The sequence below is a fragment of the Macrosteles quadrilineatus genome, unplaced genomic scaffold (assembly GCF_028750875.1).
Source record: "Macrosteles quadrilineatus isolate MER2022 unplaced genomic scaffold, UCM_ALF_1.0 Scaffold_3__2_contigs__length_128488019, whole genome shotgun sequence".
NCBI lineage: Eukaryota > Metazoa > Arthropoda > Insecta > Hemiptera > Cicadellidae > Macrosteles > Macrosteles quadrilineatus.
Genome location: NW_026542596.1, coordinates 77,705,849 through 77,721,400, shown reverse-complemented (window position 1 = coordinate 77,721,400; position 15,552 = coordinate 77,705,849). Strand labels below are relative to the sequence as shown.

At 36.0% G+C, this 15,552-nt stretch overlaps 1 protein-coding gene across 1 annotated transcript in view; it reads right to left on the bottom strand.

Moving 5' to 3' along the window:
* Positions 1-400: 400 nt before the first annotated feature.
* Positions 401-15,552, bottom strand: part of LOC128988528 (low-density lipoprotein receptor-related protein 6) — a 59,619-nt gene continuing 44,467 nt past the window's right edge. Inside the window, exons 17-27 of the mRNA XM_054409904.1 lie at positions 15,206-15,385; positions 14,402-14,515; positions 13,484-13,631; positions 11,183-11,334; positions 10,434-10,690; positions 9,788-9,979; positions 8,740-8,923; positions 7,754-7,873; positions 6,675-6,855; positions 5,601-5,907; positions 401-5,297 (exon numbers count right to left, since the gene is read on the bottom strand). Coding sequence (XP_054265879.1) covers positions 4,814-5,297; positions 5,601-5,907; positions 6,675-6,855; positions 7,754-7,873; positions 8,740-8,923; positions 9,788-9,979; positions 10,434-10,690; positions 11,183-11,334; positions 13,484-13,631; positions 14,402-14,515; positions 15,206-15,385 — 2,319 coding nt within the window. The 3' untranslated portion in view covers positions 401-4,813. The remainder of the gene's footprint in view (positions 5,298-5,600; positions 5,908-6,674; positions 6,856-7,753; positions 7,874-8,739; positions 8,924-9,787; positions 9,980-10,433; positions 10,691-11,182; positions 11,335-13,483; positions 13,632-14,401; positions 14,516-15,205; positions 15,386-15,552) is intronic.

The window sequence follows — 15,552 nt, the reverse complement described above, 5'->3', positions numbered from 1 at the left end:
AGCAAGAAGAAGAAAAGTCCATTTTGTACTAGTACATTCAGTAATTTAGTGATTTGTGTGTGTGTATAAATAACCAACGATACCTGTATCTGACTAATATTTCTGAATTCAAGTCCTGGTACGTTGCAACAAAATACAATACGGAGAGTAGTTAGGAATATTCCAGTACAAATAAATTTACATTTTTTTGTCGGATCTTCTGCTTAGAATCTCTTGCCTTTCTATAAAACTAAAAGCTCAAAGGCCTCTAAACTGTTGCATACCAATGCAAGTTTAGGCAAATAAATAATGCAAGTAAATTTTTTAACTCCACAGTATACTATCTATCTAGGCAAAACGTGCTTTCAGGGTAAATCCAAAGGAAAAACACTTAAGGCAACTTGAAATTAAAACTGCAGCATAATTCGTAAAGTTATTTTTATTAAAGTACAAAATTGTATAACTTGCTATTTCTATAACAATGTATTTAACAGTACTATACATTAATTAAAATTAAAAGTTATGCGATTTAGAATATTATCAGTCCTATCAGGTTAACAGTGATGACAATAAAAAGAGTCGCCTCTCTAGAAAGTTTGTTGCTTATCGAGGAACATAAAGAATGTGATGCATCGGTTTTCAAACAAAAGTATTTATTGAACCTATTGAAGAATTGGTCCCACAAAAGAAGATTTACATTGTTTCGATGTATAGCACAAAACATTGTTTTCGTTGTATCTTTTGAAAGTATTTACGCCACACTACATTATTTTGACGAACTTCCCACACAAGGATTTAGTCCAGAAAACAGCTGTTTGCCGCCAGCTTATTCAAATGGGGTTTCATTGCGAACTACTGTACTGCAATGAGTTTTACCGGACACCAACCAGCTGATTATACTGTATTTAGGTGGCAGTGAGTGGTTATAAACAAAAACATGACTAGTGATTTTTAGACCTTTAGTTGGTGGAAATATCTAAGGATTTGTACGGATTTAGTAGTATGGCGTAAACTATCGTACTAACTCGTCCAAAATGTGTGTACCGGACTCGTATGGTAATCCCGTACTCGACTTCGTCTCGCACGGGAACGACCACACTCGTCCGGTAAACACTTATTTTCAGGACTAGTAACGTAATATACTGTTTTCTATTAATTTACTGTAGATGCATGGTTGTTATGCTTGTTTTAATTCTGTTTTAAAGCTGACTACAAAAATACAGTATAACCATCACAATTATAAAGATCATAGTAAACAAATTTTATTATCTTTAGTTATAAATTTTAGTTATAAACTAGTTGATGACATCAAGGCTTTAAGTGGTTCAATAATACTACAATTTAAGGTTGGAATACCCAGTAAGTGACTTAATCTGATTTACATTACCAAATCAACATCAATGGGCTAGAAGTCAAACCATTTTCTAATTCACCGATGTAAAACTTAGATTTCTTCATTTAATAACAATGACAATTTTCCTCAAAAACAGTCATATTAATACAAAAAATGTATATTGGTAAATTAATTTTTTAAATTAAGTTTTTTAAAGTAATAATCAGAGGTTAGGCTTTTCCGCAGTATAAGTTTACTTGTATTCAATGTATATTTTAAATTTATAAAGACTTACAGGTTTAAGCTCATTTTGAAACTCAACAGTAATAAGTATAATGTTACAACAGTTCTTAAACTTATAAGGCACAGCAATATTATTATTATTATCTAAAACATCGACAAAGTTATACTAACAATTTGTTACTATCCTAACTAATTCATGGTATTTTGTAGGCAATAGTTATTTAAGAAAAATCTTTAAGCTATAACATAGTTGTGATACAAAAAATAAATAACTTACAAACTTTCTAATCTGTACATCAGTCAAAGAAGGATATAAGGATTGTAAATTCCTAGAGCACCGATACTCTGGAGGTTTTATAGAAATTTCAAATATGGACCAGGACGGTGTTTGCTAAAAATACCTGATTCATCTTTTAACGTTAGGCCTAGTTAAATAGTATATTTACCTACGACCGTTTTTTAAAGTAGCCGTTTCAGTTCAGTTCTTAGAATTGAAAAGTTTCTCATAACAGCATAGTTTTACTCATAACAACACAGGTAACGGACCAATGAGGTTCAAGGATTGAGAGAGAAGAAGTAAAATTGCAATGATTTGAACTTCCAACTAATCAGCTATTCAGGCCAATTTAATTGTTGAGTGGTGCAATTAGTGTTTTGTACACTGTTTCGTTGCATCACTGTCAGTGGAAATGAGAGGTTTTAAACGAAAACATAACTGCTCTCAGAAGTTATGAGTAGTGATTTTTAGTAATTAAAACACTGTCGTAGGCAAATTAGTGTACTCAAATCGCGTAAATAGTGTTAAGTTAACGTAATCGTTGCGTAAACTACTATATAGTGTTAGTGTACATTAAACTATCGATATGTCAAACTACAGTAAAACCTCACTAGCTCAACAAATGTTAACTCGACTGTCAACAGCTGACCCTTGCACACAAAAAATATTTTTTTTACAAAACATTATTTTTAAACGTTGAATATTTGACATTTCTTTGAAGATAGTTTACTAAATATGTAAAAATACTTATGGAAGTAATGCTTACATCTTATATGTAAAAATTAGTCTGTTACATATTCATTTATTAAATAAAACCTAATAAAAATTTCAATGTTCTGGATAACTTGACAACCTCTGGGTCCACAAATTGTCGAGTTAGTGGTTTTACTGTATTGACAAGAACCCAACAATAAGCCACAATAGATTAAATCAATTGATACATAATTTCAATAAAGGCGATTGTTTACAAAGTTTACAACGGCTGACTTTTACTCCCTAGGGAGTAAACAAACTACTTTAAACTTGCATATACTGAAATGACCGTTTTTGCTGCAGTATGACAAAAAGGTTTCAAGACATAAATGTTATTATTGTTGGATTTTGCACAACACTTGATTTTCAAGTTTTCCTCTTTTTTGCAGATTATAATTCTAACCAATGTAAGGGTGGAAGTAATATAACATTTTAAAATTCTCATAGGGGATTACATTTTAGTAATTATTCTTGATGAAGATGTAGTCCAGAATTTAACATCTAGATCTCTCTTTAATAATTTGTTTAGAACTCTATAATCCGTAGTCAATGCTCTAAACAAATCAAATTTATAACACTGATTCAACAAAAAAACAAATCATCCTCCAAGTCATGGCCAGGCTTATCAAAAGCAACAAAATGTCATGTTAAATTTACAAATCGAGCTAAGAAATAAGTATGTGATGATAAGTTACGCTTCAAGTTAATATTTGTCTATCCAAGCAATGAATGTAAACACAGATCACACTCAAATGATGGCGACCAAAGATGTTAGTAGGAACTGAAGTTTATGGCTCGGTGTTCTTGTGAACTGAATTACATTGAGCAAGTGTGCTGAGGAACTATCACAGGAAAACTGGTTAACACCAATAACGCTTTGCTGAAGGAAAAACCCTGGTGTACCAGCTTATACAAGAAAATCAAACACAGATAACAGAGTCATTAGTTAGTGATCCTGGCTGACATCAGAACTGGCACAACGTTTCATTGTCACACCGAGACAGGTTTCATAAACACTTCATTTGCATTGTGCATTTCAAAAAAGGAACTTTACATATCAATCTAAATTCATGGCTCAAAATTTGATTCCTTAGAGTAATTTGTAGGAATTGGTGTGCTTGATACTTGAACACACAAATAAATCTTTAAGTTATCAGATACACACCAAGGTGAAGCCCACGCTTCACAGTTTTTGTTTGTATCTAAATAACAAACCAAAAATGTATTTGTTTTTGTTTAAATTCTCCTTAAACCAGCAAATTTATATCCAGCCAGGATCAATAATACAAACCCCAAAATTGATAGATTATACAATTTGTTCTATTGTAATGATACAAACATGATGATACTGATTAGTGATGTGTCAAAACTGAAACTTATTTAGAGCTCTTGGAGACTCTGTAAAAAGATAAAACGGTGAAACCGTTCGGAGTAAGTTGGAACTGAGCATTTTATAAGTTATGTATACCAATTTTTTTTTGAGGTTGGCGGCCTCTTTTAACCTTGCATTTGTTCACATAGGCTACAAGCCTGCGCATGGAACTTATCAAGTACAAGGGTGAAGTGTACTAATAAAATGTCCTGGCAGGTACAAGAATTGAAAGTCTGTGGTACTACCTACTCACCTAACCAGGTAAGTAAATAGGGTTTTACACTGAGTTTTTGGTTTTGGTTTTAAGATTCATATTATTAGTTTTGACCATCACTAGTTCTAATACAATAGGTTGTCTTGCAATAAAAGTATGAAATTCTCAAACGGACATATCACACAACAACAAGCAATTAGCAATAGGTTCGTAAATTTCCAAAAAATTCAAATTTTTTAAGTTATTGGACACTCTGAATGGATGGATAATCTTTTGCAAATAATTTTCAAAGTAGAGTGTAAGCAATCTTTGTTTTGTACTAAAGGGAAATATTTGTATTGTCTTAGGCTTAAAAACTTTTGCAACGCAAATCTTAAAAATATAATAGTTAAACACATATAAATTTATCAATATACGATCAACATACCAAACGTACGTGTAAGTATGGTATAGACGAATAACAATTAGTAATACTTAACATTTAACAAGTCGAAGGTGTATAAAATTAATAGAAACATTCGTTAACAAACATGTTAATCTAAAATGCCGTACAACAGCAGAATAAAATGGCACTCTGGCATTTACAATATTTAAATATTTACATATAGGCAATATACACTGTACAAATTGAGGTAGTCGATGTCAGCAGTTGGGACACCTGCCGTTGGGTGAGGGAGGAGGAGGGAGGGGGTGAAAGTAGGTTGAAGAGGATGGGGAAGGGGGCCCAGAGGAGTGGGACCTTGGTGTGGGAGGGGGAGGAAATGGGTCACTATCACAGCGGTAGTTAGAGTCACTCTCATCACACACATCAGTGCTGCAAGGAGTGGGGGGAGGAGGGCGATACCTCGGGCAGCAGTACGAGCCCTCGCGCTGCACCGTGGTGGCAGGGGACGGTGGAGGGTTAAGGGGGTAGCACAGCAGCGAGGCGGAGCTAGAGGCCCCCGTCACATGACTGCGGTCGTAGCTGGAACTGCTGGTCCCGTTGTTAAGGGTTGTCATCCTCACGACGGGTATAGGCTTGGGTACGATGGGCACCCCCGACTTGGGTATCACCCGGAGAGGCTTTGGTGACAACGGGTCTGCTGCTGAATCCTCACATGGGAGTCCTTGGCTAGCTGGTCCAAACCTATCACATAACACATTTATTATCAGACTTGAGCATATATTTCTTGTATTTTTCAATTTTAAATATAATCCGGGGTCTAAATTCGTAACTTTTATACATCTCAACTCAAGTAGAGAGATCAGTTGCTGAGGGTCTAAATCTCAAAAGGTTTAATTATACCTTCAGCAGACATTTTATATTTTGTACTTGTTGCTGAGGGTCTAAAAGGGCAGTAGCCAAACTCAATTTAGAATTTTGACTGAATAGTTGCATTTTAAAAACACTAAATTTTCATAATGCGAAGTTTAGGAGATCTGAACCTACCTTCTCTTACAACGGTACAGAGCAGCAGCAAAGGACGCAAGGACACTGATGGATATGAGTATATACAGGGTGAGATGTCCCTGGGGAGGGTTGGTGGGAGACCGAGAGTGAGGATGAGCTTGGCACGCGAGTGGCGTCTCATCAGAGCCGTCAGGACAGTTGGGCCAGCCGTCACACACAGAGGCCAGTGCTATACATGGCGAGCCTCCGCTGCAGGCAAACACATCCGTGGCCGTCGCACTGCAGCAGGCCATCTCATCTGACCCGTCGGGACACTGAGACACTCCGTCACACACCCAGCTGGTGTCTGTAACATAGCATAGAGATATAAGAGAACCTCAAACAGTTTCAATTAGAACAGTGTACTCTATTGATAAAACCGTAATATACTGATCGTCTAGCATTCTATACTGTGACACATTCTATATTCTATTGTCTGACACCACAGTGTCTCCTCAGTTTGAGAGATTGCAACTATGAATTAAATAAGGCCTTTGCTTTTTTGTATACTACAGTTGCAATGTTACAGTAGTGTACATACCTTTGTGTATCTTTCTTGTTGGATACATTTTGCTTTTATTTTTTTAGTACAATAAAACACTGCTTTAATTTTTTTAAGTACAATAAAATTAGTGTTTTATTGTAATGGCTAATTTGTGTTCTGTGTTTGTTAACATCTAAAAATACCAATATTGTAATTAGTTTATATGTATACCCTAATTTATTAACCTTAAGTAATATAATAATATATGAAACATACTCCCTTAGCTGATTTGTCATCCTTATGGATCACAAATCATGAAATTAACCCTAAAATTATATAAACAAGATTTTGTTGACACTATCCCAGTGTTACCAACATGACCTAGACACGAATAACAAGCTTCAAATTTTAAAATTGAGAGTAGTCTACATGTTTTGGTTATAGCCTATGGTATTGTGTAGTTTTTTTATATTTTTTTTATGTTGTTGAAGAGGACATTTTGGCGTATTTGTTATGATAACTATTGTTCCATAATCTTGTCCAGTCTAAAAGAGACCTGGCCAACTACGGTTCTTCCGTACAACACTCACCTATACACTGGCCGGAGTGGCAGCGAAACTGCATGTGAGAACAGTCAGGACAGCCCATCTCATCACTGGAGTCAGGACAGTCTGTTTGTCCATCACAGCGCCAAGCGCCCGGGATACAGTCCGCACCACAGGTGAAGTGGTCGGCTCCACAAGCTGGCAACACGCTGCACGTCGCTCGGTCCTGCAACCAACAAGTCACATTTACAAGGACTGCAATTTTGCATTTAGAAAAAAAAACTAGGTCTACAGTATATACAGACAACCTCTTGTGTGTATTTTCCATAGTACAAAACAAATAGAGTACTTACCATGCTGTGGCTTCCGCAGTATATTTATTGTTTACATGATCAAGTTCTTCACTCAATGTTGAAAAATGTTGTGACCTCAAAATATTCAGTGATTCCTTTGTGTTTTCTTTTGTGTTACTTGAGTGAAGTGGGATGCCGGATGTATTCAGTGTTTCCTTTGTGTTACTTAAGTGAAGTGGGATGCCGGATGTATTCAGTGTTTCCTTTGTGTTACTCGAGTGAAGTGGGATGCCGGATGTATTCAGTGTTTCCTTTGTGTTACTTGAGTGAAGTGGGATGCCGGATGTATTCAGTGTTTCCTTTGTGTTACTCGAGTGAAGTGGGATGCCGGATGTATTCAGTGTTTCCTTTGTGTTACTTGAGTGAAGTGGGATGCCGGAAGTTTTTAAGGTAAATTTTTAAAGTAAGCCTGCTTAACCTGTCCTTTGTTCTTCATTCTCAGGCAATAAGCCCTTACCAAGCAAACCTATTTTTTGTATTAAATATTTTAGAAACCAAGCCCAACTATTCAGTGATCTAAACTACCTACTTACATGCCATTTTGGAAAAAGAAAAAAATCTAGTATACTGACTTAATCAAAATCAAAATCACAGGAATAAAAGGCTGTTGTTCTATGAGAGTAAGATGGGTGGTGAGTGAGCGTTTTGGACTAGCTTCATGAATTCTTTTCTACACGCTCCCTAAGCTAAAAGTTTTCAAATTCTCATCAATAAAAACTTAAGAGATCCAGGACCTGATTTAATGTCAGTTATTGTAGTTTTCTATCTTACCTCGTGTAACATGAGCCCCTGGGGACAAGAGCACTCCACGCTGCCGTGAGGTAGCGGCAGACACAGATGAGAACATCCTCCGTGATGAGTCAACGGACCACACGGGTGATTGGCGTTGATCTGTAACACACACAACTGTCATTCTTGTAAACTTCTAAAACCATATTCAAAATTATGAAGATTAATTTTTTTAATTTTCACATTACTTCATGCATTGGAATATAACAAATCTATAATTTACCACATTGTACACAAATAACAGAGGAAAAAGTGACTAGTGTATAATAAACCATGTATATTGTTGAGAATAACTGAGAAAGCCAACAATTTTAAAAAACAATTAAAAGGCACATTTTCGGCTCAAGTAAAAAACCAGAACTAATTAAAGGCATAGAAAGTTGTTTGAAACATAATTTCAACGTACGTATTCAACTAACACTTTAATCTTTTTAATTCTATAAGTGTTTCTAAAAGCAAACCAAGGGTACAATCTATTGTTTAGCTACAGCTAAAGCAACAATGGTACAGTTGGGCCAAAGTTTCTGTGCGTGCGACCAGATCTGGTTTTATCTAGGCAGGTGGGTACTTGTGAAAACATTTATGTCTTACTACTCACTCACCCCTACCACCAGCACTGCCAATAACCGGTACCTGTATGTTTTAGTTCGGCTAGTAGCGACCCGTCCTCTTGCACAGAAGTTTTGGCCAAACTAAGTCTAGATTTTAAAAGTTTTGTTTAAGAAAGCAGATTTACCTTGAATGAAAAATTGTCACAAGAAAAATAAACTTTACACTGGAAATAAAAATACTTCACTGTCACTGCTAAAGTGGGTTCTTTCATTTCGCTATTCTAAAAAAAATCTGTACAACAATGTTATAAGCATTGAAAACTTTGAAAATTTCTCATGATTGATAAAAGAAGTGTTGATATAAAATAATCGATGCAATATTACACATTGACTCAACAATTACTGACTCGTACTCACATTGGTTGTAATCGCCACAAGATCTGTCAGATGAGCCACTTTAGACATGATCGCTTCCCTCGCCAGACCCGTGTTCTTGTCAGCCCTCTCAATCAGCTGTTGGTCCTTATCAATCCAGTAGACAAAGTCTCCCAACACTGCCAGGCCTGACACTTGTACCAGCTGACTGGACACCACCACTCTCCTGTCAGATCATGTAATTAACGACAAGCAGGGAAAATAGTGGACAGCTTAACTTGGCAGTAAGATAAATCAAATATGTTATGTGATTCATAACAATAGGTCTTTGAATATAGTACACTAGTAGAGTAAGTCACAGTAATTTAAATAATTGACTTTCAAATTGGCATTTACACTATCTACATTATATACAATAAAAGACGCAGAATTTAAGCAAAGTCTCACAACATCATGGGTGGAACATGTTATTGTAAATAATATAGATACAGTATATATTTAGATACCCATTTGACAGGGATCTACCTGGAGGACCAAGAATGTAACATGTAAGAATGTAAAATACTGTATAAACTTTGTTCTAATTATTCCCCAAAGCAGAACGTTTTTAAACTTTCTGCAACAAAAATCCAAAAATTTTCTTCAGGCTTACTTGGTCCAAGTAAATGAACCAAGTGATGATGAGTATGATGTGAGTGATAATTTTAATGAATATTTTGAAATAAATAAGTTTTCATCACTCGTATCGGTTCGAATAAACCTACTGTTATTACATTAAATCGCTTCTGTATTTCAGTTGTTCTATGTGTTTTTCCTCACGATTAATAGAGCTGATAGATAGCCTACACAAAAAAATCACAAAATATAACACTGATATTTCCTCCAAAAAGAGAACTTCCTCGGAGATTAGATTGAAAAAACATCTACTCTTGAATCAGTATTATCTTTTATAACCTTTTTTTTGACTACCCTCTCAATCCTTGATTTTCTTAGGTAAGCTACGCAAACGCTATCCTTTTCAAAAAGATTATAGGCCTATTCATCCGCTTGGCTTTTCTTTAAAATATTTATCAATTGATTGATTACTCACATATTTTGGCCGGCCAGGTCGGCCACACATATTCTAGATTTGGTGGCCCACAACACAGTGTTGTCTGCTCTGTCCACAGCCAGGGCTGACACTTGCTCTGTCTCTTCAGCTATGACTATGCGCTTCTGACCGTCCAGCCTAGCTCTCACCACACGTGATGTAGTACCTCCCACGTCACTCCAGAACAGGTACCTACACCATACAATATGATAAACCAATCCACCATGGTGTTAAATCCAGACCAAAACCCTCCTACCTTTATCTGTCCAAATTCCCTACTAAAAACATAGCTTAACCAAACAAGAGAATGTGAATGCAATATGATAAAAAATCACAATCAACTAACTTTTTTCGAGGGTATACTGCAAGTAGACATCTCATTTATGTGAACCAGATTTAGCATTGACTTTGGATACTGAAAGTGACATCCCATTTATGTGAGCCTGTGCCCATTGGAAACAATCATTTTTTGGTTACATTTCCCAAAATTATTGGATTAATATGCTTGCTATGCTCAATATTGCAAGCGGACAACTGCATTGGACACCTAGTTGATTTTTATTTTAGAAATTACAATAACAGAAAACCATACTATCAGTTGCAACTATGAATTTCTAATCATCTAAATGTTTAGCTTCATTCCTACCCTTTCTCTGGGTGCAGTGCCAAGTTCCTAGGTTTCTCGCCGTTGGTGCCCCTGACTACTGCACCGAGTGCCGTCGCGTTTGCCAGCCTGGTGATGTTGATCGTGTCTGTGGCAGCGCAGGACCAGTAGAGCAGTCCAGCGTAAGGGTCCACTGCCAGGTCGTAGGGGTGATGGACCAGGTTACCTCCCCCTACCACCACACCCACTCCACTGCCTTCCTGCCACCTTCGCACACTCTGCATGCGACCTCCGTCAATCTAACAAACAATGCTACATTTAGACTTCCACTCTTGAAACACAACTGGCCAAATCAGGTAAATCAGTTTTAATAAATAAGAAGCCAACATTCATTATGCAAGTCCTATACAGTAAAATCCCTCGACACCGACTTCCAATCCGACATTGGACCGATGGAGTTTTCTTTAAAAACCAATCTTTTTGGGTGTGTTTGACTGAATTTGCTAATAATCAAGGTCAGGCATACTCCTGAAAAATTGGCTTGATGCTTTCTTTAATGTCCCTTAGCCTTTCTATTTTAACAGTATTTCTGCTATCCTCCTATGCAAAAAAAAAAAAAATTGTTTTGAATTTATTTGAAAGTAAGTACATATTCATAAAATAACTAAAATAATTGACTTTGATGAAATAATTGAATGATTATTATTAACTTTTATGGGGTACAATTTTAAAAATGTATACACAACTTATTCAACTTTAAGTTTAATCAACTCAAGAATGATATTACTCACCCAATAAACATATTTGTTGACAGGATCAAATTCGATTGCTCGAACGTTCTTCAGGCTCTGTATGGGAAGTAACACATCCGGGCAATCTTGCGTCTCCCATATCAGTCTGTTGATGCTGGTCTTTTGAGAATAGAGCAAAAATGCTGTCGGAGCTGAAACAAAAATATATTAGTTTATCTATACCATCATCGTATGTATGAATGAAAAGTTTTGAGGAAGATTCAAATTTTAGAGCTACACAAAGTTCTAAGTACTTACGGCACATCAATTTTTTGTACAGGTTTCAATAAATGTAAGCCACTAAAAGTTAATAGTTTGATAATTTTTGGCACTTTTCAGCAAAATCAAGACTGTGTTATTTTGTAAAAAAATTATCTGTAATATTTATAAAGTCATGAGGGAAACGAACAGGCAGTATCATCATTTCTCTTTCTTCAACGTTAAAACCTGTTCAAGCTGTTCAAAAGCTGTTTGGACGAGGTTGTTTTGTTCAAACTGTCACCAAAATGTTAAAATTAAAAGTTGTTTACAAATAATTCAATTAATGGGATATAACTTTGATTTTCGATAACTTTTTGTCAGAAAATCCAAAACCAAGAGAGATCAATAGCCTCGGAACTGGATTAACGCATTTAATTGGTCGGATGTACTATAGATCTTAACTGTAGGCCTAAACGTTGGTTTTTTTGTACCGGTACTGGTTTTAGCGAATTTCCCATATAGGGAATAAGCTATTACCGTAGTACTCATGGTAAGACCTGGACGCGGGACCGATTTTTTTTTTTCGTTTTGAGGTCCCTAGAGGCTAAAAACACCATCCGTTCAAATTCATATATATATATATATATTTATATATATATATATTTATATATATATATATTTATATATATATATTTATATATATATATATATATGTGTGTCCGTCAGCACGATAACTCGAGCAAAAATGATCCGATTTTGATAAAATTTGGTACAAACGTGTAAACGTACGTTTATTCGAACAAGTTCGCGATCCAGCATGATCGGACCATGGGAACGGGGGTTTACGGGGGGTTTTATGGGGTAAAAATAGGGTTTTCCCATTTTTTACCCAAAAAACATAAAATTTAGCAATTTCTTTCCAAACCATTTTGTAGAGCTTAAAAAAACAAATAATTTAGTATATTGAAGCGTTATTATGCGCCTAATGGTTACGGAGAAAATTCCAAAAAATTGTAAATTTAAAATTCTCATGTTATTCTTATGGAGAATAAGTAAACTGTTGTAAGTTTGCTTGTTTGTGAACATATTTTGATCAAATTTGGAAAATGTTTTTATTTCTTACTAACTATTCACATTTTACAAAAAAAAAAACAGTTTTACCCTCCCTGATGCAGCAAACCTAAGTACTTGTTAAACTAATTCTATTTAAATCAAGAATAAATGTTATATTTTTAAGTAGACATTTCAGTGTAAATCCAATCAGTCAAATGGAAATTCGCTTAGTCTGCAGGTTTGCTGCGGCGGGGGTATTTTCCTTAGAGCCGGTGGTATCAACAAGAATAATTTTTACGTACCAACACATCACTATTTACAAATTAGTTATCGTTAGTGTTGCACCTTATTTATTACAGTAGTATTCAATTTAACTGAGATATCTTACTGTATAAGTTTTGCTTTTTCTTTATATGTCATTATATTAGGTTTATACATAATAGTTTTGCCAGCACATCTGAAAACATGCATACCAACTGCTGTTCTTTATATAATAAGGTTTCAACTGACAACTATAAGATCCCTGTGCGTAGAACGGGCACACAGCTAGTTCCATATAAAATTGGTGTAAATACCTCCTTCTTAGTAAATCCAAATTGTTGCAATGACGCAACTAGTTACAACTTCACGAAGTCATCATCAGGTGTCCAGGGGATGTCGAAATCACTTCATAAGAAGGTCGTCGATACACATATTGTACACTCACATTTATACATGAACATGTACACGGAAACAAACACAAACATGGATACGTTAAAAAGGTACGTTTATTTACAATGAGTGAAAGACTATAAAAATGGTAACATCGGTTTAGGGATGATGCGTCACGGCCAGATAGATGTAGCGTCTAGACAGGGGATTTCGACATCCCCTGGACCCCTAATGATGACTTTGTGAAGCCGAAACTAGTTGCGTCATTGCAACAATTTGGATTACTAAGAAGCAGGTATTTACACCAATTTTCATACAATCAACGTAATCCGGAGGCTAACATAAAAAATGAAACTACATCCCATATTTGACACCAAGTGGTGTAGTGTGTAGTACCTGAGCAGGTAGTGTTGTCCAGTGTGTAGTGTGTAGGACAAGCACAGTGTCTACTGTTGCCACCAGGCCGCGCCAGACACAAGTGACTGCAGCCTCCGTTGTCATTGGCGCACGTGTTCCAACCTGTCTGACGCGATGTGTGAAACACCTGAAACATCAAATATGTCGGTACCTGATGTGTTGCTAATGCAGAGGAGAGGGTTGAGAATATAGTTGGTAAGAAGGCCGAGATAATGGTGATGTGAAGAAATAGAGAGTTAGTGACCTTTCATGAAGGAAGAGGAGCCACTAAAGTTGGTAGGTGGGGAACAGTAACAATAACAGTAACGACTGTGGAGAAAACTAGAAATTCCATTCCAAAGTTAAAGTTATAGCTAGTTAATGAACAATAATCAACTTAGTTTAATTAAATGTAGTACACAGATGTTAATAACAGATATTTTTAAATACAAAAGCTTTTTGATTAAACCAAACTGAAACGACCTCTTATTGTAATACTATACAAGGTGTCCACAGAACTGAGTGTTTAAAATTCCCATATTTTCCCGCCGGCACATCAAGAATTCCCGATATTTCCGCAATGCTTAATTTAACGCTTATAACTTGTATAAAGAAATACTGAGAGTTTCTACATGCAGGTGATCAAGTAAAAAACACAATTACGTAATGATATTCACCATGAGATTAGCAAAAAGCCTAATCAATAATAGGTCTATTATTGACACTGAATATCCAGTGTTTCCTTTGTGTAACTTTAGTGAAGTGGGATGCCTACAATTTTTAGAGTAAGTCTGCTTATCCTGTCCTCCGTCTCCTTCTCAGGCAATAAGCCCTTTCCAATCAAACCTAACCTCATACTCCTATTAGTTATCTTAGCCTTAAGAAGACACTGAAACCACAGGGTGTGTTGTATCTCACCTGTAAGTCAGTGACATGGTCCAGTCCTCTGTGTATGATTGTGCGGTTGCCACCTTGCTTCTTGTCCACCCTCTCTATAGTGCCACTGTCCCAGTCAGCCCAGTAGATGTAGTCCTGCAATTACAATGTACTTGATTGTCTCAACATTCTGGGATATTGAGGTTGAAAGTAATTTACAAATAACTTTAACGTCATAATACTTAGTACCCTTTATATGAACTTGCAAGCTATGGCTTTATGTTAAAAGCATCTTGCTGTTGAGTGTTGAAGTTTTGCAGGGAAAATAATCACAAAATAACTTTTTTTCAAAATTGAGACTGCCTCGGTTACGTGTAGATAATTTATATGATGCATTGAAATTCTATAAAAATTTACTAGGTACTTTTCTAACTCAACTGACCAAAAATTTTCAGCAACTTCCAAAGATTATCAGAGAAAGAGTTTGTAAAAACACTAGATCTATTTGATTCCAGCAACCTAATTAATAAAAATGGGAGTTTTGCTAGCCTAGTGGTTAGCGTCTTGGACTTCAGTGCTTCCTGTTTTTTATGATTCACTAAAAAAAAATTACCGGTACTTACGAATTGTACTCACCACACCTATAACCTAACCCAACCTAACCTAACCTAAGGGTGGTTAGGTTAGGAAGATTTTGTTATTTAAACTAATTAAAATCTTATTTGGAAGTTGATTTATCGGTGTGGTTGGTATAATACGTAAGTACCAAAATACCACTAGTGTAGACACAAATGTGATTGCAGCGAGTGTGTTTCAATAAAAATATTGCTGTTGAACATGACTGACCTGATACTGAGTAAGTGCGAAGGGGCGACCAATGTCCTTTGCAATAACAGTAGAACGATGTCGACCATCCAGGTCACTAGTCTCAATGGCTGCTGCGCCATGTTGTTGAGCCCAATACAGCCTGCGCTCTGCGTAGTCTACTGTAAGACCGTTCACTCTGCCTGCTCTCGCCACTACCACCTGCGCACACAATCATTGCCAGAGATGTGGGACTAAATAGTAAACAAGCATGATCTGTTTTGGATCCAATTGACATTAATAAATGTGTTATTAATGAGACTTACTAACAACATTTCTGTTCCCATAAAAATTATGTAAATAATTTCTACAGGTAATTTGTTTGAACA